This window comes from Aptenodytes patagonicus, chromosome 1, assembly GCF_965638725.1.
Source record: "Aptenodytes patagonicus chromosome 1, bAptPat1.pri.cur, whole genome shotgun sequence".
Lineage (NCBI taxonomy): Eukaryota > Metazoa > Chordata > Aves > Sphenisciformes > Spheniscidae > Aptenodytes > Aptenodytes patagonicus.
In genome coordinates this window covers 13,114,326-13,139,782 of record NC_134949.1, presented here as the reverse complement: position 1 = coordinate 13,139,782, position 25,457 = coordinate 13,114,326, and the positions used below count along the sequence as shown (strand labels likewise).

Sequence of the window (25,457 nt, the reverse complement as noted above, 5' to 3'; positions counted from 1 at the left end):
AACTTATTCTGGTTGTAGAATAATAAATATATTTTTTTAGTTGAAACAAGACCAGTATGCTGAAACATCAGATCTGAAACCTCTTGTAGAGGCCTTGTTTGCAGCTGTCGCGTTCTCCACTACCGATTTCTGATGCAACTCCCCAGCGCTTGAGGTTAAACTTGGCTCATTCAGTTCTGCATGTAGAAGGTCTACTTTAGAAGTGTAAAGATTAGAGGAGTTGCAAAGATTCGATTTACATTTCTTGGAAGTGTTTTGATTCTGAAAGGGGTCTATCTTCCTTCCCATTCACTGGAGGGCTTGGGGAAATGTTTTTGGCTGGTAAGGGCATTTCTTTAGTCATATCTTGGATTTTAAACTTTAATTACTGAAAGGAATGTCAGCCAAATATTCCTGGTTATTGGAATGAGAAAGCTATCGTGTGGTGGGTTTCTTCTTTGGGTGTCAGAAATACTGTATGGGTTTTTTCATGTTCATTAAGTTAGCAGGCCTGCTCTACAGTGTACCTTGTGTGATTTAATAAAAGTGCAGGTGTCAAAACCGTTAACATAGTGGTGTTAAACGTACTTCACGTATCTGCATAACCAGATAAACATGGCTTCTTGAGGTTTTATTTTTATGGGTATTTGTATAAAGGGAGGAGAGTGCCGATGGAGGAAATGGTGACTGATGTTCTTGTACTCCCCTCCTCCTCCCCCTTCCCTTCAGTTACAGTACTGTTGGTGTTAACCATATTGATGGTGTCCGTTAGCAGCAGTTTGTAAATATTTTGCCTGATGTGCAGTGACAGCCCTTAAATCAAAGGAAGGAGAGAGAGGCAGAATACTTTGAACATAATCTATGACTGACTACTAATGTGGGTTACCATCTGGAAAACTGATGCAAAGCAGCTGCAACTTTTGGCATCTGACAAGGTTGTAAAGCTTGCCTCTTTCAGTGCTGAAACTGACTTGCTCGAGCTCCTGCATCGGCTTCAATGTGCAAATTTCACAATGTGACGGTGACCATGTTGCATGTAATCTACTACAGAGCATTTCCCACCTGACTCGTTCTCTATGCACTTGATTTACCTTTTTGTCTGTAGAAAGCTTACAATAGAGGCAAAGATCTGGTTAAATTTCTGAAATCTGAATGGTGTGGTCGATGAATTTGTGTTCCTTTATTTACTACTTAGGAAATACCTTCTCATAATGATTGCAGTTATCTACCTAGTTAGGAAACAGAAAACTTTTTCTGTAGTCTTTAGTTGTAAATGGCTGTTTACCTTATAAATACAGTACGTATTCCATTTCTTTTATTTATGTACTTAACCCAATATCCAGAAACAGTAGAAGCTTTTGGATTTGAGGAGGAAGTATGCATATCACTCTGAATTAATTCAGTTAATCGTGTGGATTCACTGTAAAGTGAAAACATTCTTCAGATGCCATTTAGGAAGGTGAGGTGGAACACGTCTTCGTAATGGAATTCTTCCTGTCTGTATGTAGCACTTTTTTTTTTAATATACTGCTGTTGCTGCATTTCATTCATTAAAACCAAAGAATATGGACTTTGTGATGACACTCATATTGTGAACTTGAGTGAGACATCTAGAAATCTCTTCATTCCTTGGGTGTTGTATTTCCTCCAAGGTGGGATACTTATTCCTGCAGAACTCTGTATTTTTAAAAAGTTTACACGTGGCATTGGCTTATTTAGCAGAGTAAAAAATAACTCTATAATAATAGAGACTTTTTTCTTCAGGCAGCAGAGCTTGAAAGCTAAGGAGCAAGCCTAACTCTTATTGGACTTTCCATAGCTGATTCCTAATGTGCTTGAAATTTATTTTTTTATTTTAACTCTAGTAGGGAGTATTTACAAACTCTGTTTAGTCTGTGGCCAGTTATTTCCTGAGCAGTGTATTTCTCTGTCAAAAGCATATAAAGCAAAAGTGCATTTTGATAGGAGGAAAAACTTCATTAAAAGATACAGGGTTCTTACATCTTTACCCTGGGATACAAATTACTTCAAACTTTTGGCTTTTAGTTTTAGTGTATGTAGAGGTATGTAAAGGAATAGGAAGTCTGTGTGTGCAAGAAGAGCACGTAGTACAATGAGCAATGATGTGAGAAGACTCTAAGGGTTACTATGCCACAGTAATGTTTGTATGTATATGAAAAGTTTGTATGTAATAATTACTGTGTTTTAGTCATAATTGTCCCTAATGTAGCTGTTAAAAACACAGTGGAAAATATGGATTAATGTGAAGAGACCTGAATATATCATCTACTCTTTGGAGCTAGTCCCTAAAATTCATCAAATGAACAATAAGATAATGTTTTGAGGACCACTGACTTCTTTGGGTGTTGAATGTCATAATGAAGCTGTTGCAGCAGTAGTAGGCATTGGGCTAAGGAGAGCTAGCTATCAACTGTCTCGATACAATAGAGTGAGTAGAAACAGAGACATCAGTCATCCAGCTGTGTTCTGGCCAAGCTGAGAGCCAGTGCATTGCTTAGGGTTTTGGATGATTTTAAGATTAAGGATTTTTGTATGAGTGATTTGCTGATGAAACAAAGTGTTAATTTAAATCTGTAGTAGAGGAACTGGTATTTTCCCAGAGAGACTTGCTTCATTGCATTTTTTTGTTGGTATCTTATGGCTATTAAGTATTATTTTCTGTAGCTTCAGATGTGATTCATGGCATCATGATTGACTTTTTCTCTCGTTGGAAGAATTGGGATACCAACTTTTAAGATTTGGTATTTTCTCCCTTTTCAAGGTAGAGCAGACATAAGAGGAATTTTTTGTGTCTGTGTTGATCCAATAATAAAAAAAAAACCCACCCACAAAAAAAAAAAACAACAAACAGACGAAATGTTAGATAAATCCTCATATTCAGTACCTGACTAATCTCTTGATTATCCCTTACCAGAATAACTTTGTTAAAAGGGAGAGAGCAAATAACTCAGTTTAACTAAAACTGAAGTTTATATTGCTGGAATGTTTTTGTTTTGTGGTTTTTTTAATATCTACTAAAATGGAAAAACAGTTATTGAAATGTAAATATGCTTAGGTGGCTTCACTTAAAAATACTGTATAACGATGAATTTTGAAAGAGTTACTGTAAATGTTTTCGTGATTTCCTGCAGAACAGATGCTGTGCCTATTCCTTAATTAAACCTTTTATTTAGACTAGGACTTCTTTAAAAATTCCAAACCACCACCAAACAAACAAATGCACACCAAAACAAAATACCCACACCCTTGTGGAAAAAGTTCCAATAATGGACCACAACTGTTTGGTAAGTTGTTCCTGTGACTAACTTGTGCCTTTGTTTACCAAAAAAAGAACTGTAGTGTGATCATTTACAGACTAGGGATATCAGACTTTAGCTTCTAGTCACTGGTATGTTTATATATGGTTGTTTTTTTTTTTTTTAGAATTAAGACCTTTTTATTAAAGCTTGTCTTCCCTGTTTGAGTCAAATCACCCCTTCATTTTACTCTGAACTCAAATTATCTCCTCATTAGCATATGAAACTTGTTAATTGCTTTTCTGAAGCTTCAGTTTTTCATCATTGTGAAAATTGAAACTATTCTAGTGCCAGTTGCAATGCTGCGACATACTGAGGTAATAGCTGTTGGTACTTGATGTTCTCTTGTCCTGATCACTTAACCATTTGGGTTGCATTATTTCCCAGGGGACTCATTTCATCCTGTTCCCTCAGCAGCTCAAGCCATTTTTTTTCTCTTTTACATTTGTTAGGAGTAGTATTGGTGAAAGCTAATTGCAGAATATTCTGTGGACATGGAAAGATTAGTATAAACACCTCTCTACTTTTTACTACTTTGAGATGCTGTTGCCCTACAAATGAAGTGGAGACCTAAGGTTTTGGATCAGTCGTAGCTGTTACTGGTAAACCTCAAAAAAGCTATACAAGTGCTCCAAGTTTTCTTAACTTGTTCAATAGAACAAGTTTTGTCTTGTTTTCCCTTGCCAACATCACTTACTGGTTGGTTGTTCTACGACATGTAGATTGTAAATTGCTTAATGTTGGAGGCATTTGTTTTAAGGCTGGATTTTTGTGAAGAATTTTCATGTTTCTTGGTCGAGAAAGTGACGTTTAGACTGAAGTTATGTATGGTTGGAGGGGATTGGTACCTTATATTAGAGAAGACACTCAGAGATACTGATCTGTGGCATTTTGGAAAGTCCCAAAGAGCTCTAGCCTGTATTGAACTGTATGAACTTTATTGGGCAGCATTATATGGTGGCAGCAGTTAGTATGGAGACTGTACTTGGAGAATTGCACTTGCCCTTCCTTGTTAGATATCTGTGCCATAGGCATATTTTCATCATGTTTGACTGTAATGACTATTGGATGCTTCTAAATTTATTGACTTTGCAGAGCCAGCACAGCTAAGTTGCAATAGATTTTTGTATTAAACTCAAATCTTAAAATATTTTGGTTGATTTTTATCTCTGCATCCCATTGAAAGCTGTGAAATGGAATATCTGTCACTGAGGAGAATAATCTGCAGAATTTTGTTTGAGAATTGTGTTTGAGTTCTGCCAGCCAGACTAGAAAATACTTATTTTTACTCATAAACTGAGGACATTTAAACTGAGAATTAAGACCCAAGTGTTAATCCATGAAATGACTCTCATTTTGACATAGATTTTTTAATTATATTATGTTTTGTCTTTATTTCAATATTTATTTATGCTTTTTTAAGGAGAACTCTACTATCTATTGCTTATCTGTTCTGGGGGCTTTGGGGGAGGAAACCTGAGAATTTGTACATTTAAATTGGGATTCTCAACTGTTCTTTATTTGCTTCAGGCTATACACTGGTTTTGTTATAGTACTGCGATTTCTAAAAGGGAAATAGTTAAGTTTAATTTAATTCAAACCTTCCTCAGCTGCATTTACATTGTATTTGCAGTTGCTTCAGGTATGATTTGCTTGTGGCTGTTGCTGGAGGAGGTCACAGGGCACTTCCATTGTTTCTTTTGTCTGGAACGTCTCACCATTGACTCTGCTAATTGCTTTCTAGATGTGAAAATAAACTAGAGGCTCTCTAAAAGGTTTCAATTTGTTCTCTGTCTTTACTTATGTGTTGCTTCTGACAAAACTGGAAGATTCATTGGCCTGTGATGCTATTCATGAGCCTGCAGTAAAGGATTCTTTCAGTCTTTCTCTCGTCCTCCTTTCAACAAGGCTCAGCATTTGTATATGCTCTTCAGTCCTCCTTTGATTCATAAGTGATAGCAGAAGTCAACTGTGCCTCTTAACACTATGCAAATGTGGAGATAAAATCTAGGTCTTTCCATGATAATTATACTCCTGGCTGAGTTGAACATTCAATGCAGGTTACAAATCAAGCCTGGTGTTACTGCCTACTTGCTGAGTGAGTGCTTTCAGAGTGTTACTTAAACTCCTGTTACATAACTTATTTCCTACTTCATGTTTCTTAAGTTGCAGGGGATTAACAATTTGGGTGTTTCTTTTGGGGGAGAAGATTCATGTCTGCTTAACCTACTCCTGGAAAGGACAGGTTTGTGTTGCTTAGGAAAACTTGTTTGGATTCCATGGTCTGCTATACAGATGAATTTGCTTTGTCATCTCTTCTCATTGAACTGTTAGAAGGCTGTTCTTGGATATGATTGTTTCAGTCGCTTAGAACTAAGACTTCCAGACAGTTTTAAGCACAGCTATCTTATTTCTTATTATTTTTGTGCTAGCATAGTTTCTATTCTCTCCCCACGGCTTATCTTGATCTGTGGATAGACAGCAGACATATCTCAATTGCCATCTCTTTTGGTTTTTATTTTCTTTCTTAGGCTCTTCCCAAAATATGTTCTTCATCCTAACAACTGCTAGGGTTCAAGTGTGTTCAAGGCTAGTGTTCAAGCCTTACTAGAAAACTCCTAAAAGGAAAGATATGAATGCTGTGGAGTCATTGTTACAGTAGTCATTGTTACAGTATTCATTTATGTGGATTACTGTCAACCCTTTGCACCTTTTGTTTAACTGTTAATATGCTTTATAAATAGTTTGGTTATGGGACACTGTATATTGTCTTCTAGAATTAAAGGCTTTCTTTGGTTTGGTTCTGAGCAATACTTCTGATTTGTTAGTAGTGAGGATACCTGCTGCTTCTATTTATGTGAATGCTTGAGGAAAAGTAATTGGATTTCTTTCTTTCCATGTGGGGTTTATAATGCAAGTACCATAAATAAAATAGCAGGATTGTCTCTCAGCTGTATTATTGAGTAAGCATTCTGAAGCATAACATTATGTAGAAGCTTGAAATCAGATTTCCTCTTTCCCTGCGGAGGTTAAGAAGCCAGTAAAATCTTGGAGCAGGTACTTGGCTTCAGGCCAAGAAACTAGGCATGATGTGCTAGCTGCAGTGCATCTAAGCCTAGTAAAATCTGACTTCTGTAAATGCTTGGCCTCAAAAGTAAATCTAAACTTGACTTGAAAAGATTACTCCTTGAAATTAGGAATTCTTCTGGGTCTAGTATGTTTCATGTAGAAAGCATGCCTAAAGGCTCTGCTTTTGTATGACAAGGATTTAAGAACCTGGAGTGGCTTGACAAGGAAGTAAATGAATAATGAAACTGCTCAGATAAGCTGTTGCTGATTGTAGGTAAGCAAGGGAAGCACCAGTGCATTATATCTGCTGTGTAAATACAGCACATTTCATGTGTTTCTGTTACATATTACTGCTATTAATGCATTACTGTAGCCTGTGAACTTAATGTAAAAGACTTTGAAGCTGACAAATTAAGTCTTCATTCTGAGCTGCTTGCAAAAGCCTTTAAGTTTAGACTATGTGAAGATAGTTATGTGAGGTTTCTAGTGTATATGTGCACCCAGGAAAATACAAACCATACTCTTTTTTTCCTCGTTTTTTATCTAGTGCGTGTAATTTGAATTTCAAGAAATAAGAGCTGACTACAGATGCAAAATAAGAGCAGAGGGTAGTAAGAGTAAGCAAAAATTGTGAACTGTATACAGTTAACATGCTGGGTTGTTGCATACAGTTCTAACATAATAGAAACAAAACTTGTCTGAGTTAAATAAGCTTATGTTGGATTATGCAACAGATAAATATTAGCTTTTTATATTTATAAGTACTGGGATTTCCTTGTAACTCCTCCTTTTATCCTCTTAACAGAGCTTACATAAGAGTAATATGAAACGTGCATGCGACAACTAGTTTTCCGTTCTTACTTAATGGTAAAATATTTGCATTTCAGCTCAAATCAAAGACAAAATTAAAGAAAGGGAAAAGAAGCAAAAAGAGAAGAAGAAGCACAAAATAATGAATGAAATCAAGAAAGAAAATGGAGAGGTCAAATTATTGCAGAAAGGTAGGTTCAAACTATGTAGTGGTATTTCATTCCAGTGCTTTAAAATCTTTGTGATTGGATACTGAGTTTTAATACTGTGTTTTTCATTTAGCTTAAATGCCATTTTCCCTGATTAGTTGGTATGAGGGTTGCAAATTAAAACTTAACTATAAATGTTAATTTTTTGTCAACGGAGTTAGGTACTGGAGATTAAAAATATAACTATCGCCACAATGTTGCTTATACAGTAGTAGTAAAGACTAGTACTTCAAGTAATAATGTTGGCGATACCTACATCTCTGCAGTTACTGAAGGAGGTTATCATTTTATATATTGTGGAGAAGAAAAGTGAATCCATGTCACATTTTACATCTAACATTAAATACACAGAACTGAATAACTAAGGAGTTATAATTCAGGAACTTTGTCAAATAATAAAAAAATATGTGCAACAGGCAGTCTTAATTTTGGCTGATTTCTTCAACTTCATTTACTGTAATGGAATATAATTAAGGTCATGTTCTCACACTTGATTGTACATCCACTGAATCTTAGAATTGTACAGTAGTTGAGGTTGGAAGGGACCTAGTCCAATGCTGCTGCTCAAAGCAGGGTCAACTAGAGCAGGTTGCCCAGGACTCTCAGACTCTGTGTATCTCCAAGGGTGGAGGCTCCACAGTCTCTCTGGACAACCAGTATCAGTATTTGACCACTCTTGCAGTGAAAAAGTGTTGTCTTATGTTTAAAGGGAATTTCTTTTATTTCAGTTTATACCCTTTACCTCTTGTCCTGTTACTGGATACCTCTGAGAATAGTCCTCCATCTGGGAAGGAATAACCCCAAGCACTGGTACATACTGGGGGCTGACCAGCTGGAAAGCAGCTTTGCTGAGAAGGACCTTGGGGCTCTGGTAGACAAGCTGACTGTGAGCCAGCAGTGTACCTTCATGGCAAAAAAAGGCCAACAGTATCCTGGGCTGGAAGGAAGAGCATTGCCAGCAGGTTGAGAGAGGTCATCCTTCTCCTCTCGTCAACACTGCTGAGGCTGCACCTGGAGCACTGTGTCCAGTTCTGGGCTCCCCAGTACAAGAAAGATACGGACTTACTGGAGTGAGTCCATCACACGGCCAAAGATGGTGAAAGGTCTTGGAGCATCTAGTAGGGCCTGTTAGGATAGGGCAAGGGGTAATGGTTTTAAACTAAAAGAGGGTAGATTTAGACTAGATATAAGGAAGAAATCTTTTACGGTGAGGGTGGTAAAACACTGGCACAGGTTGCCCAGAGAGGTGGTGGATGCCCTATCCCTGGAAAGATTCAAGGTCAGGTTGGACGGGGCTCTGAGCAACCTGATCTGGTTGAAGATGTCCCTGCTTATTGCAGGGGATTTGGACTAGATGACCTTTAGAGGTCCCTTCCAACCCAAACTATTCTGTGATTCTATTCTATGATCTTTCCTATGAGGAAAGGCTGAGACAGCTGGGACTGATCAGCCTGGAGAAGAGGAGGCTCAAGGGGGGGGGATGTCATCAGTGTGTGTAAACACCTGATGGAAGGGAATGAAGAAGGTGGAGCTAGACTCTTCTCAGCAGTGATCAGTGGCAAGGCAGGAGGCAGTGGACACAAATTAAAACATGTGCAATTCTGTCTGAATGTAAGAAAAAAAACTTTATTACTGTGAGGGTGGTTGAGTACTAGCACAGGTTGCCTACAGAGGTTGTAAAACCTGACTGGACACAGTCCTGGGCAGCCTGCTCTAGGTGACTGTGCTTGAGCAGGGGGATTGGACTAAATGATATCAAGAAGTCCCTTCAAACCTCAGTACTTCTGACTCTGGCTACATTTTTACACTGTCTTATCAGGTATTTGTACACACTGATAAATATTCTTCCCTCCTCCTTGCTTTTCCCCCTGCTGAGCAATTCGCTGCTCGGCCTCTCCTGGTGTGAGTGATGCTCTGCTCCCTTAATTATTTTCGGGGCCCTTTGCTGGGCTTGCTCCAGTATGCCCACATCTGTCTTGGGCTGGCAAGCCCGGAACTGGACATGATACTCCAGATGTGTCTCACCAGTGATGAGCAGAGGGGAAGAATCATCTCCCTCAACCTGCTAGCAGCGCTACCCCTAATCCTGTCCAGGAGGCTGCTGGCCTGCTTTGCCACAAAGGCACACTGGTGGCTTCTGGTTAACCTGTCGTCCACCAGGACCCCCAAGTCCTCCTCTGGTGGACTGCTGTCCAGCCAGTTGGTCCCCAGCCTGTGCTGGTGCACAGGGTTATTCCTCCCAGGTGCACGGCTTTGCGCATCCCAGTGTTAACTTCGTGACTCCACTGAGTTGGCCCATTTCTACAGCCTCTCAAGGTCCCTCTTACTGGCAGCGCAACCCTCTGGTGCATCAACCACTCCTTCCAGTTTTGTATCTCCTGCAAACTTGCTGAGGGTGTGCTCTGTCCCACGATGCTGGCCGTTAATGAAGATGTTGAACAGTACTGGCACAAGGTATCAATGTCTGGGTTACTCCAGTAGCGACTGTCCTCCAGCTGGCCTCTGTGCTGCTGATCACAACCCTTTGAGCATGGCAGTTAAGCCAGTTCTTGAACCACCTCATTCTTCACTTATCTAGGTCATGCTGCATCAGCTTTTCTGTGAGGATGTTGCTTATTTAAGTAGACCAAATATTTTTTAATCTGTTATTTTCAGACTCTGCTTTTGAAGTTAGGAACAAATTCCTGATATATTTTTCTGTTATCTTGTCTGCTGTAGGATTTCATTTACAAACAAAGAACTGAAACCCCCCAAACAAAATATTATCTTCAATATGTTCATACGAGGTCAGAGGCACGGAACCCTGTAATTACTACCTCACATATTATGCTCTACGCACAGCTCCAAGTAACTGTATTAGCAACTATGACAGCTTAAAACCTGTGTTGGTCAGATCTCAAGGTATCGGCTTAGACCATGAGGAATGTGTAAGCTGGTGACTGCCTGTGAAAAGAACAGATGTGGCTTGTCTTTGCCGAGCATGAAAGGAAGTTGGTGGTTGAGATACTGGGCAACCCTTAACTGCCTCAACAGTGAGGTTCTTCAGGTTTTGTTTGCATACCAGCCTTTTTTTACCCTGTGTCCTAGTTCTGTTGCCATTCAGCACATGACGTGGAAGCTGCAAAGACAACAAGTCTTGTTACACAGATTTAATAAAAGATACGTAATGGGGATATTGGGCCTCAAATGGTGCTTTATTTTCAAGTTAATGTAAAAAAGCATATGCACAGGGGCTGTGTTAGAACACCTCTGCTGTTCTGAGCTAGTTGAGTAGCAGGATAGGTTATTCTCACAGAGAACAGTGCTACAAGCGCATTAGGTGCCTTATCCCTATTTCATAGATCTGATGTTACCAGTCAAGTATCATGTTTTAGGTTTTCTTTAAGATGTTGTCAGGAAGTGTTTTGTAGAGGCTATGTTTGGTTTGCCAGTATCCTGCAAAATTGACTCCCTAGTTTAGGGAAAGAAGGGAGTGTGTCAGGAGAGCAGTGATTTAGAGCAGACAGATCCTTTCCGCTGGGCTTGTATCCTGTTCAGAACAGCAGCTCTGGATGTCTTCTGTGGGCCTCCAGAATCTGACTGGATGTGCTTGTATGTGCTGTGAAGTTTGTATAACACTTCCTGATTCCTTCTGCTGATCTAGCTTTATATCCTGAAAGCTGAGGGCAAGAGAGCAAAGGCAAAAATGCTTTAAGATGCAACTTCTTATATGTATTAGTGGTCAGTGCCTCTGTGACCTTCTCAAACATAATTAACTCTTCATCTAAGGATATCTCCTTCCTCTGGAGCAAAAGTTAAGCTCCAAGCTCTTTTATTCTGAGCTCAGAATTCACTGTGTGGGCTCAGGAGCAAAGGTTTGGAACTAGTCTACTTTCCTTTTCTTTGGGTTTTCGGTTTTGTGGTTGGTTTTTTGTGTGTGTGTTAAGAGACTACAGTGCTGGTCTCTAAAGACAGCTTATTTCCTTCTTCTAGGCATTAGATCTATATCTTGTTGTGAAATGTTACTCTGACCATCTGCTGAATGCTTTTCTTATGTTGAGAATATTGTTAGTATTTTGATTTTTGTCTTTTTTGTTTTTTCTTTTGTTTGTGACTTACTTTCATTGAGGGGGTGGAGGTAATAGCCTGCCTGACTTCAGACAGTTAAACTAGCTGTCCAAGATAAAAGGTGGCTAGTTGTAGAAGAAGTAGTCAGTACTGAGGGACTGATGCCTTTTGACAGAGAGTTTGTGCGTAAGCCCGATTTTGGTGTTTTGAGCTGAATGTGGAAGAGTTACTTATATTAAGAAGCTTAGGGATGCGAGCTGTTCATCTGCCTAAACTTGGGTTGCCGTTCTGTTGAAAGCAATGGTAAAACTTGCCCACGTTGGAGAAGGGCAACTCTTAAAAAGGTTATTTTTGCAGTTCCTGAGGCTGCTAAAGGAAATGTGTTTGGCTCTTTCAGAGAGCCTCATGGCTTTTCTTATGCATCTAGAATGAAGAGGTTTTTTTGTCATCATTTTGCACTTGCAGATGTATTCTCTGTAGAATAAGGCTATATAATTGTCCCTTTTTCTCTCAATCTGTTATGTGGACGGAAGAGCTCAGTTCTTGGAAAAAAGCTGCTTGGCACATGCGTATTGTTAAAAATTCAGGAAATAAGTGATGTAAAGGTGCTTTTCAAAAAATCTGCATAATGAAAAAGTTACCTTTTAGAAATTGAAAGTTTCATACAAAAAAAATTCATGCCAGTGTGACATAGCTGAGGGTTACTGGAGGTCCTGCAAAAAGAAAAAGGGTTAATAGGCTTATTTGTAAACAGTCCCATTTGTGTTTTCCCTTTAAAAAAAAAAAGTCCCATTTTTCTCATTATTTATATCAGAGCACAGCAATTTCTAAAAATGCAGTAGGAGAAACTCTTAGTGTGTGTTTCTGCAAGATTAAATGCCTTGGTTTATGGAATGCCAAAATGCAGGGAAGAAACGAGAATAAACATCTCTATCGTGCTGGTATGAACATATGTAAGTACAAATTGTTTTCTAAAGCTTTTTTTATTCTTCTGGGAGAAATGACATTTATTTTAATCATACATTCTTATGAACCTTTACATTTTTTTAATAGATGGTATTTGGAACTTCCTTTTATGGTGAAGACTGGAAATAATTGTAGTTTTTTTAATTACTTTATTTCAAAGACAAAGAATTCAAAGATAATACTTTAGAGAGAATTGCAATGCTGTCACATTTATAGGAGCTCTTCCTTTGAGAACAGTGTTTCTACCTCCAGCTTATTGCTAGTAAATGTCTTTGGGTAAGTTGCTAGGCTGGGTGCACACAAAATATTTTTGTTTTGCCCTGTGATTGTATTGTATATGTGAAGTGGGTTTCAGTTCTAATTTCCATGCCACAGACTAATTAAAATACTGTGATGGTCAGTTCAGAAAAGAGGTCTGGTTCTGTGTGGGTTACTTTACTGTCTTTAAAGTTCTTCTATAGCAGCATGAAAAATGCTGGTAGCGGAGTGTTTGCTGTCTCTACTGCTTGAAGTGGAAGGCTTCATTGAATTAAGATGATTAAATCAGCGCTTTTTCACCCCATAGTGTATTTTAAGATCCAGACATGTGGAACTGCACAAAAGTTTTGTCCTGCATGATTCGTCTCACAGATTCTCATTCTCATATGGAGACCTATAATTTTGAACAGAAATCTCTTCCACAAGTTTCTATCCTTGCTTTCAGTCTAGGTGGGATTTCTGTTACGGTTTTTATTTTGTATGATGATTTATTTGGAGAGTAGAGATTTAGAAGTATGGAAGGAATAATAGATTGCTGCTTTTAAAAATACTTTTATAAAGTACATAAAATAGTTAATCTATAATTTTATGTGTGTATATATATTTAATGTCGTAACTCAGATGACCAAACTCCAGAGACTGTTTGCAGACTTTATTTTCAGACTGTTTGATGTAGAAGAATTAACTGAAAATATTTTAGAGCTTTATAATTCTTTTTATTTATCACTTTATGAATCTCTGCTTATCTTACAACATCCCGTTGAAGCTTTCATGAAAAGTGCAGTTGTTGGAAAGGGTATAGGAGGAAGCATGTTAGGATCTTCCTGTGTGGCTCTGATGGGTAAGAGACAGTTATATTAATGAGCTAAACGTAGTAGAAGTCAATGTATATCCTTGTAGCAACTTTTATCACATCCTGTGTTTGTATACCTAGAAGCATCACTTTCTGAAAATCTTGAATAGCTGTTCTCAAGGTGGTTGTGACTATTCAACTTCCAGGAGAGCTGAGACAACATAAAATAGGGTTATTTAATGTATTTTAGGCTTGACTCTTCTGATGTTTAATACTCAAGCTCTCAACCTATAAATAGAACAAGATAGCTGTCAGTTCTCAGTTGTATTCCTGCTGTTTAGTTTGTTTCCTGGGCTGTGTACTGAGACACCTTGAAGTTATGTTTATTTTCAGCACACGGTCTATTAGCTTTTCAACCTGTTGGCAGTTGATCTTGCTCATTATCCTTATTTGCGGAGTGACTATGTGCATTTTGTGTCTGTTCAGAATTCTGTGTGTGTGTTTTAACTCTATTAGAAAGTCAGTTGTTCTAAGCCTTTTGAACCATTTTGTAGTATGTTTTTCATTAGCTCATCAAATTATTATATTTATTAAAAATATTAAAATATATTAAAAATATAAAAATAAATTTATCATACATGATATGTTAAAATCAAATATAAAATTCTGTCACTTATTTAACTTATCTGGCTAGTACAACCATGAGAAAAACCAAGGCTTCTCATGTTTTTTCTTATGCTGGGTGTGTGTGTTTTGGTTTTTGGGTTTTTTAATATTTTGTTTTGATTTTTTTTGCTACTGTAAGTAGCAATGCCTCCAAGAACACTCGTACTCTCTAGGGCTGCATATTTTATTTATTTACTAGTTGGTGACTGGCATCTTGGCTGCTCCTGTTCTAAGCTATTTTTTAGTTGTTTGTGGTTATGAACTTTAAACTCATTGGCAGATCCAGGGGGACACTTCTGTGGTTTGAACTGGGATTTTTGTGTTGGCTATTTAAAGACTCAGCCTGAAGAGCTTTAGCAGAGCTAAGTCATCATAAATCTAATATGTCAGTAGTTTCAGTTTGAATTGCAGTGGGAATGCTAGAAAATGCTTGTCATGTGTCTGGCCTCGTGGGACTATGGGAAGAAAGTGAAGATTGTTAATTGGAAGTTACTTCTTACCTATCCCCTTACTGGAGAGTACTAGGCAGAACGTCTTGTAGTACTGCAGTAGGAGATAGTTGGTACAGGACCAAGCCAAAGACTTAAATAACGTTTTGTAGCTGATGACAGGAATAGCCAGGCTGACCCCTCACTGCAGAACAAGTAGTATACCTGCAGCTGGTTGATATTGCTGTGACTTCATGTGCTGTAGAATGAGGAGTAAGATGCTGTGTTCCAGTCCTTCTGTTCAGCTGAAAAATCTAGGAAATGTGGTCCCTGTTCAGGCTTCTCTGCATTGATGTTCTTTCCTCTGGGCTTCTACCCCCCATCAAGTACTCCTCAGCTCTATTAAATTTTGTTGACTGAGTTCTCCTAAAGTGGGGAAGTGAAAACTGACTTTAATTACTGGCTGCAGTTAAAAATGTTTGTCCCTTCCTGCTACTAGCTGTCAGCTAGGAAACTGTGGGGAAAAAAACAATTTAGCGTTGTTATTAATGTGTTTTTTGAAACATCTAAAGTTCCCCCCCTAATAATTTTGGGGGCTGTGACCTCCAAGTTGAGAAACACTGCTCTAGTTGAAACAACTGAAAGAAATAAAAGCTTTGTGGCCTCTTGCTTACATAAAATTTCAGATCAAACGATCTCATGGACAAAACACAACATAAACTTCAGGTAACTTCTGAGTTTTCTTCTTATAAAAGCTCACACTTGAGTTCAAGCTGTCTAGCATCAATTTAAATTGCAAGTACATATCATCTTGTAATAACAGAGCATTGGATTATTTGCATAAAATTAGAACAGTTCTGAATCTCAGTCCTTAGTAATAGGTCCTGTGCTGTGACTGACGGATATTGTGGCACCACAAGAAGTAAATTCACCGAGTTACCTTGGAAGATCTACCTATCATGTAGATGTAAGCAGTGGCAGAAGTATTTGTGGTATGTAAGGCCTGACTTGCCTAGAAGATGGTTAAAAGTTGTTTAGAGGTAGTTCTTATTGCTGAGTATGTGCATGCATGAACACAATGAACACAGATTTCCATTCTTCTAACTTCTTTAAAAATACAGTGCAAGTTTTCTAACTCCATCCTCGTGCAGATATTGCTAGCCAAATAAGAGCAGTAGCAAAATTAAAATTTTGCTGTTCTTTGGTCTCTTACACTCCAGTAAAGTGTGAGCTCAGTCTGCTTTTTAATGTCTGATCAAGGGGAGTTCCTGTAAACGTCTATGGGTACTGAGGGTTCTTCTCCCCACCCCTGGCCCCTATTATTCCTCATTCTTGGAGTCCCAAAGCAGTTCTCTGACTTACCTTAACTAAAAGACTTTTTTAATACAAATGAAAATTCTTACTTCTGTCTCGTGTTTCTGAATCATGCAGTGGAAAAAGTTTTTTGTTTTATTTATAAGTGTTTCAGTAGCTGTGCTTGTCTAAATGCATCTCGGAACACCTACAGACAGAAGATGCCATGCACTTCAAAATGGCTGTCTGGGCTGAAATTAGATTCCAGCAGGTGTGTGTTTGTGTGTATGTATGCACCTTTTATTGTGATTGCTGGTGAAGTCTCTCTGAAACACCTGTCTTGAAAGTTTTGGGTTGTGAGTATGTACCTCAGTAGTAACTACTTGAGAGGTGAAGTAAATTAGCTTGCATCAAGCACTGCACTGCTGCTGCCAAATCTTGCTTAAAACAAAGCTAGTTTGGATATCTCAGTCTTACAGTGTTTGGATCTTTATTTAGCCTTTTGGATTGCTTGCTTATGTATTCACCGAATTCTGTATGTCTGCTGTGATGCAACTTGATTACTGCCCTATGGACGCATTGAAGGCAGCTGTTCTTTTTTTGGTGTCTGTTAGCCAAGTGTCAAAGCAGCATTATTGGTTTTGGAAGAAGCAGCGCATTTTGCTTTAAAGTATTTTGATATATGCAGCAGAGGAGTGACTGAATGGAGTGTGTTTCTGTTCCTCTCTACAGCTAACACAAAAGAATAAGATGAAAATAATTCATTGGGCATTGCTGATAACAACCCCAGTATTTCATAAACTAATTCCTTTTGCTATTGAAGTCTTTGCAACTTCTCATCAGCTTTAAACACCTACTTCAGAGTGGATATTTGAAATTCAGCAGAGCAGGAGCCTTAGGCTAGAAACGTGCCTCCTCCTCATTCTGTGAAATTCTATTCAAGCTCTGAGAAATACTACTTCTAGAAATCAGTTTTCCGTTTTGTTTGTATTCCTCAGGAAAACGTTGGCTGTATGCTAAAATAATTGAACACAAATACTCTAAAGTTGGGCATACGTTGATGTCAAAGCAGTATTGGGAACAAGCACTGTACAGCACCACCCACACACTTCCTGTAATAAAGGGCAGGGAAGAAATTGTAGTCTGATCCATATTACAGTTAAATGTACTAGAACGTTACCTTTAAAAAGGTGACTTGAACATTAAATTTAAAAGTTCAAGCTTTTGGGTTAGGAAACTTTCTATTAAGGTTTGCTAGGAACTTGGTCCTATCTCACATATGTGTTAAGGTAGTGTTGTGTGCAGCCGGGGGGATTTTTTTTTTACCCTTAAAAATTCAGCCTTGTTCAGTGCTCGGGATGGACAGATGAAGGTGTGGTGGGCAGTGTAGCTAAGCAGATCAAGTGGTTTGCTGCCACTGATGAGGGGTGGGTTCTGCTACTCCTCACTGCCTGCTATCGGTGGTCTCTCTGCTCTAGTTCCTGTCTGACAATGTTGTGAACCAATTCTGTTCACTAATCTAGCAGCAAAGTGAACAGTTTTCTGCTGAGCCATTAAGTTAATTTACTGTGCAATCAGATGAGCATCAGTCAGTACCAGGAATGGTGTAGGACTGTGTGCCAGGAGCAGTGACAGAGGAGAGTGGGGAGTTGGACTTCACCCATCTATGGCAATAAGCTCTTAGATTGCTCAGCTGTATCATATAGCCACATTTGAAGGCCGAACAAATAATTACGGGTTTAACATTTTTTTTCCACTCTTTCAGCATTCAATTTAATATTATAATATAAATATCATTTTCTCTATGAAATAGTGTCTGAAATACCTAAATTTTTTTTTCCCGAAGTACATCATTTGCTGCCAGTATGAAAATGAAGTAGAGTTCTTGACAGAATTTGTCTTGTGTATGCAGTAGCATAAGCTTGTGTGAATTTGAAAACGGCTCAAAACTACTCATCTGTTTTTGAAGTCATTACCTTTCCATTTCTGCTTGAAGTGCATTTAGAGAACTAAGTTTTACTCTTGTTGGTATGTTTGGGTTTTTTTGAAGTCTTTAATTCTAGTACAGTTTTTAAAAAAAAAAAAAAGAAAATCCCATTTGGAACCCCCTTTCTCTTATGACTTCCATGTTTTAAGGCTTTTTTCCTCTCCAGTGGCATCAGTAGCTCAGACCCTTAAAGAAGGGATTCATATTTTGTCTCCCAAGGATAGACACTCCCCATTTTGATTTTTCTGTCTCTCCTCCCAGTTGCAAGTAGCAGTTCAGGGGTCTCTGCTACTTCCCATTGTAGATCTTGTGGTGTTTTTTTGTTATACAGCCTTTTGTTCCTTCAGTGATTGTTGCTCTCTTGGTTTCCAGGTGTTTCAGAATTAAAAATGGCCTCAGTTCTATCCTTTTTGGTATATAGAGATCTAAAAAGTTCTGTGGAAGAGAAGAGAGTTGTGTTCGGAAATGAGAGGCTGCTAGCAAATATTTATTTGGTTCCAAATTGCACGTGCCATTTTTGCAACTTCTCATGATTTGGGAAAGCGTGTACTGATGAACTTTACTTGATATATGTGTAAATGACATAACCCTTGTAGTCTGTGATCAAAAGTAAAACCAGTCTGTATTATTAAAATATTTGTATTTAAAGCTGAACAGAAAATTTCTTTTCAAGATGGAAGGAGGACTGTGCTGGATACCAGAAAAAGAATTATTTTTATCCTGTGGTTAAGAGCTTTTTTCCCTTCTGAAGGTTTCATGGAGATGGTGTGAAAACAAACATAGAGAATAATAAATGTTCTTCACTTTAAAAATGTCTTTGTGTAATCCCTCTTAAGAAGTGTTTGAGTACTTACGTAGGTGTATACCAAGTTAACTAAAACGTATTTTTACAACTGGCTTTGAGTACAAACCTTTTTGGATATGTTTATGTGAACTTCACATAATTTGACACTGATTTACATTCTGTCTATCTGATTTCAGTTGTGTATGTTACATTGGGGTTTTTTTTTGTTGTTTCTGTGTTAAAAGCACCACTGCTTTTGAGACTATGGCTTTGCTCTTTTGAGTGCTGTTTACTGATGATTAGAATAGAACATCATATTTCAGCTGGAAGGGGCCTACAGCGATCATCTAGTCTAGCTGCCTGACCAGTTCAGGGCTGACCAAAAGCTAAAGCATGTTATTAAGGGCATTGTCCAAATGCCTCTCAAACACTGACAGGCTTGGGGCATCAACCACCTCTCTAGGAAGCCTGTTTTGTAGTTTAGTAGTTTTGTAACCTTAAAAGTGGTGGGTGGTTGGTGGGGTTTTTCTAGTTTTTGGTTTTTTTTATAGCTGCATCTGTGAAATACATAAAGTGATGGATTAAAAAACCAGCCACCACATATTACAGGAGGAGTGAAACAAAACTGATTGTTAGTCAGTAAAACTTCTTGGAAGATATAATCAAAGGCAGGGAATGGGACAGATTGAAAGGGGAACTCAGATAATCTTCCTTCTCATACTGTAGAAATGGAAGTCAACAATTTTTGAGGTAGTTTTGCACAGGTACATAAAAGATGGGTATGAATCTGTACTTTACATTTCAACTAGTAATAATGGATTAATTTAATAGCTGGATGTTCAGCAAGGACTTACAGATACTGATCTTCAGTCTTAAGGTATTCTTTAGTGATTATAGATACGCTAAAGTATGAGAGTGCAATTTGGCTGTTGCCATAGCAAATAGCTTCTTGCTTTAAACTTAGACGTTGTTGTATTTGTTGCCAGTTTACTGCTCGTTGTACCCCAATGAATATAAATTTCCATCCTTTCCCTGCCATGCATGAAGTCCCAGATCTGAGTGTCTAGTTCCTACAAAAATCTGAGCTCCATTTGAGAACAAGTGAAGTGGGTTGACAGGTAACCCTGCTTCCCCCGCCTTACCTTGCTGCAGCATTCAGTGCTATAATTCCATATTTTCTATATTCAAATTAATATAATATCTGGAAATGTTTTACTTTATTATATCAGTCAGTATAGCAACAAATCTTCATGTTCAGAGTGAAACAAGTTTTGAAATGGTAAGTTAAAGCATTTTTAGGAGTTTGAAATACCTGTAGACTCTTGGATGCTCTCTAGTTGTGTATTTCTGCAGTCAGGAGGAGGGTAAAAATTGTCTATTCTGTATTTTGAGGTTTGGATTGAGATTTCTATGCCTATAATATGGAACTTCTCACTGTCATAAACAATTTCTTTGTTTTCATTTCCCCCCAAATGGAACTGGTGCCATAATGACACCATTACAATACCCCAGAATGTGGGAGTAGGTGATTTTTGTCAGGTGATGACATTTCACTCAAGTACCCTGGCACCCTCAATGAACTATTTTCAGGACTCCTCTAAGGTTGAGGTAGTTGGTTGTACACATGTTGCTGCTCCTTCTGGTCTTTCCATGCCCACTAGGTGTAAAGACTTTTGTGGCAGAAGGAAGATGTTAACAAAGAAGTGGGGAATATTGCATCTACCAGATGAAGCAGTCCTGTTGCAGAGGCCCACTCTGGTTTTACATTAAATTTAGCCTAATGAAAGGACAGATTTTCATGAGGATACTGTGCCTTTTGGCAGTTGAACTTTGTAAGCTAAAAGTGAAATTGTGCTCATAGTGTATGCTATGTTAAATCTGATTTAGAGTGAAGGGAGTCTTTGTAGCTCTTAACTGTGTGGATTAGGTTAAGAAATCCTAGAGCCCACTTCCTTGTTTGGGCTAAGTAAGAAATGAGTGACCTCAGGGCACTTCATCCCACCTCTACAAGATGAGAAAATAGAAGCTAGAGAGATAACTAGCTCGCCTGCCTCCACTTCAGAAATCCCAGAGGTATGTAGCTGCTGTCACAAAGCTCAAGAGGGCTCAGAGGCAAGTGTCTTAATTGCTTGTTCTCCTTTCCAGTATCTGCACCTTCCATATCCAAACCTCTTAATTATCAGCAAGAATGTGTCATTCTGTGCACCAACTGTTGTGATTTTTTTTTTAAGGGCTCTTGTGAATTGCTTGGGCTGAGGATTGCAAACTGAAAATAGTCTCCTACAGCATGGTAGCAGAGACTGGCTAACTTAACTCTTGTGAATTTGAGATTAGTGTTGCAATGAAATACACAATTTCTAAGTAAACTTCTAACTTCTGTGTCTGAACCTGCTGATCTTGAATCGCTTGTTGTGAATATAATTTTGCACTGTAACATGCCCACTAATTTGATTTATCAAATCATGAAGTGATTTCAACTGCTAGACTTCAGGGCATTGTAGTGACAGAAGTTTTTTTTTTTTTTGCTACTGTGTTTATTACTTGAAAAAAACCCCAAAAAACAAACCCAAAAGCACTTGAAGAAAAACACTTTAAAACAAGGGAGAATGTTTACCTTGGGAATCACTTGAACACATTATCCCCAAATGAGTACTTTTTGGCTGTAGGCCATTACAGTTTGTTTTCAGTTCAGCTTGCATATTATATAAACTTGAAGCTAGTTTTTGTTTTGTGAGGTTTTGGGTTTTGGCGGTTGTTTGGTTTTTTGTTTTGTTGTTGTTTTTTTTTTTAAAGTATAGGGTCAGTTTTTAGATGTTTCCACATGTATTTCAACAAAGTTTATTTAGTTCTGGAAGAATGACCATGTAAAGCCATCTGGCAAGGTAGGTTCTGGCAGTGGCATCTTGTGAACAGCTTGCTGATGATGGTTGATATTCATTGACTGTTTATAAACCCCTTGTTTGGCAATGTTTGACAGCTGTTGTATAATGTCTCTGAACTTTCTGGTATAGTAATTGCTGATGACCAGTTAAAGGGTATGATTAAGGATTGTGACTCATCATGAAAACAGCCTTGAGAAACTTTTTTTTTTTGTTACTTCTGCCCCCTCCCACCCCAGCTTTTATTTGTCAGTCATAATGTGAACATGGCAGGTGTCTCTTACTACTCATTTTCAATAAGATACACGTTGTGACCGTTGGTATTGATCTCTGGTCTTTGTGTGCCGTGGTGAGGGTTTTGGTAACTTTGAATCCTGATCTTTAAATACGTATTTTGTATATGAAGATACTTAAGAGATCTTTTTTCCCTCTCAACAGGTGGGAAGGAGAAACCAAAAACCAATGCAGAAGAGCTACAGATTAAAAAAGTTAAGAAGAAAAAGAAAAAGAAACATAAAGAGAACGAGAAGAGGAAGCGTCCAAAAATGTACAGCAAGTCCATTCAGACCATCTGCTCAGGATTGGTTTCTGATATTGAGGATCAGGAAGCCAAAGGCATCATAGATGATCATCTTAAGGATTTCAATGGGAAAAATATGGATCCCAAGAAGGACTGTGAGTCCAAGATACCAGAGAACAGTGAGTTTCCATTTGTCTCGTTAAAGGAGCCACGGGTTCAAAATAAACTCAAAAGGTTGGACACATTGGAGTTCAAACAGCTGATTCATATTGAGCACCAGCCTAATGGAGGTGCATCAGTTATCCATGCCTACAGTAATGAACTCTCCCACTTATCTCCTGTGGAGATGGAGAGATTTGCAGAAGAGTTTGTGGGTCTGGTTTTTAGTGAAAATGAAAACTGTGCAGCTTACTATGTAATGGGTATTGTTCATGGGGCAGCTACTTATTTACCTGACTTTTTAGACTACTTTTCGTTTAATTTTCCCAATTCACCAGTGAAAATGGAGATTTTGGGAAAGAAAGATATAGAGACAACGACTATGTCAAATTTTCATGCTCAGGTAAGAGGTTATACATTTTACTTTCTAAAGTCATATAATGGTTTCAAACAATTGTGAATGGGTTTTTTTGGAATACAGTTACTATTAGCTGTGCTGTGTGGATGACAGAAGACTAGAAACAAGGGAATTCTTTAAGTAATTTAGTTCTGCAATAATAAAGATAAGGAGCCTATTAACTCAGACATAAAGTTGGATTTTATGGGGGAGGGGAAGTGTTTGCATGCATGTGTGCGTATGTAGGTTTCTTTGGATTTGTTTCTGTAGCTGAAGCTTAACTGAGTTTTGGAGGGTGAAAATGATTTAGCTGCGGCTATCTGGGCATTTGAACTGTAGTTTGTCTGTATGAACTTCTTCATAAAACTGAAATGCTTTAATACATAGAACAATGTTATACATAAAACCTGTGTAGGGCACAGTAAATTAGTTGCATTTGTAGCTTGAGGCTTCTAAATCCATCCTTAAAGGAGAACTTAATGGTGGTTAACGTAGCTACTAATTTGATCCTTACATTTTTGCATTTCCCCCCATTAACTGTGTTCTCTTGAAAGCTGTTAAATTATGTGGCAAAATGGCAGGCAGCTTTTGAATCTTTTATTTTCTTTTTTTATTTTCTGAAGAGCAATTACTGTATACTCTCTTAACAGCAGCTACTGATTAAACATCACCTCTGCTATTTATTAACTTGCTAGATTATTGTTGCGTATAAATTATTTATTTCAGGTCTTAAGTTCGGGGGGGGGGGGGGAATTCTAACTTTCTTAGATTGCCACCTTGGTGATGAGGGTATTATGTAAAGCCCATACAGATATTCTGAAACAATTTATGAAGAAACTCAATCCTGTTTTTCAGTATATCAACTTTAGCTCATAATTGCCTGTGTAACTCCCTTTTTGTGAATTTAGTTGTTGTATGGAACACCTTTAGACTATTTTAGTCTTCACTTTCTAGACAATTATGAAGAGTTCAAGTGTAAGTTATACTGTCATCTTTTTGACGAAAAACATGCCTTTTTTTTTCATTCAACTACATAAACATTTGCATGGAACACTTGTATTTATTGACAAATTTCAGGTGTGTGTTATGCACAAGGATATGCAGAGCTGAAATGTTGCTGCAAGAGAACATTTGCAGTGCTGGTTAAGAAAACATCTACTGCCATGGAATGTGAATATCCTGTGAATACATTCACTATTTTTTTTCTTAGTATGTAACCTGAATCATTACTTTAATAGTAAAAATCACAGAACATATTATGGGCAGCTACCCAAAGCTGTTCTGTCTTGGGTCATTTTATATAAAAAAAGCTGGATCTGTCCTTGTAAGTATGTTCTTTTAAGTCCAACCTGTTGTCTCGGGCAGCATTAGTGCAAGCATAGCTTGCAGTATCTGCCCTAAAGAAATAGTTAAGAAAAGCCTAAATTTTATTTTTGTGAATTATAATGGAATTATTTTACTAAAAGGATGGATTAACTTGGTATTGCAATGGTATCATCAATGTCTGTAGTTAAATCAGTCATGTGGTCATTGGGGTTGAGATCACAATTTCCCATTTTTCTGTAAGTGAAAGGAGGAACAGAGGGAGAATGTAGTAGATGAAAGAAGCCAAACTGTATTATTATAGTGTTCAACTGGTCAACTTCATAGTCTGTCTTCTAACCTATATTTTACTTGGCTGGAAGTCTAGTTCTGGTATCTTCTTTTCCTTTGTTTTCTCTCAGTTTTCAGTTAGTTTTCTTAGCATTTTATCACTTGTCAGAGTTTGGTTGCTTGACAGAAAATGCTTGGCTCCTTGTATTTTTGCTAACATAAAGGGTGTAGTGTGTATAGATAATGTACACAGGTGTACACCAGACTTACTCATATAATCTTCTGCACAGCATGACTGTTTCCTGGAATATTTAAGTCAGTATCTTGGTTGCCTAGCTATTGATTCTATTTTTCCTTATAATTTCATTATTTTTTATGTTATTCTGGCTGTTTATTTTGTCTTACTCTGGTGATCTGCTGCAGTTGAAGCGTTTTGTTAGCTTCGTATTTTCCTTTCTGACTGGGGCCAATATCGAAGATGTCTAGGAAGGAGTATGAGAGTCCAGTAGTCATAGTGATAGTGTCAGAGTGCTCATCCTCCAGGGATATGACAGGACCTTTTTGAATCTGAGAGTTGTGAATGTTGTGGTTTTAACCTTCAGCTGTATTTTTTTTGTGTGTGTGTAAATTTCTGATTCATTAGTATCAGTTACCTCCCTCTTTCTGCCTCTACCTTCCTTTATAAAAGGTACTAAATGATTGCATAACTTGTTATGTTTTGTGGAGACTGATAATATTCTTCTGTCTGGTTGAGTTCTTTGTGAATCTTTTAAAGGGATTCTAATGTGCTGTTGCAGTATATTTCAGTGAAATTTTAAATGTAGTTTTCTGTTCCTATATTGCAAAAGCTCTGTGCCACTGTATTCCCGGTTGTCCTGAGCTGCCTGAGCAATGTCTAGCAGTTGTTGGATAGTCTCAGTTGAGAGGTGAGTCGTTTTCTGATGTCTGAGTAGGAACTTAGATACTCAAAGCAGACTTGATAAAACTATCTCAACCTTCTTTGGCCTTAAGAAACTTGGGTATTGCTTTGCTAGTTTTAACTAAAACACTGAAATGAGGCTCACTTTAGTACCTGAGTTTCTTTGGTTGTTTTTGAGAACTCATTGTAGCACATGTAATCAGTCTGACAAACGTTAAGTATTTAAAAAGATCTAAAAAAGCATTACAAAAATAACAGAAAAGGAGGGATGACCTAAGCCTGAAATCAGAGTTTTTATTTCTCAAGTTGATTCTTTCAGTACTACTCAATAATCTTCCACCTCCTGTTTTGTGGCAGATGAGTTTTTTTGGTTTCAAGTAATGC

General features: G+C 37.9%; 1 protein-coding gene across 1 annotated transcript in view; it reads left to right on the top strand.

Moving 5' to 3' along the window:
- The window catches only part of RSBN1L (round spermatid basic protein 1 like), a 54,504-nt gene that overhangs the window by 6,007 nt on the left and 23,040 nt on the right, over positions 1 to 25,457 (top strand). The window contains exons 2-3 of the mRNA XM_076364174.1: positions 7,253 to 7,366; positions 21,924 to 22,567. Of these exons, the coding sequence (XP_076220289.1) occupies positions 7,253 to 7,366; positions 21,924 to 22,567 (758 nt within the window). The remainder of the gene's footprint in view (positions 1 to 7,252; positions 7,367 to 21,923; positions 22,568 to 25,457) is intronic.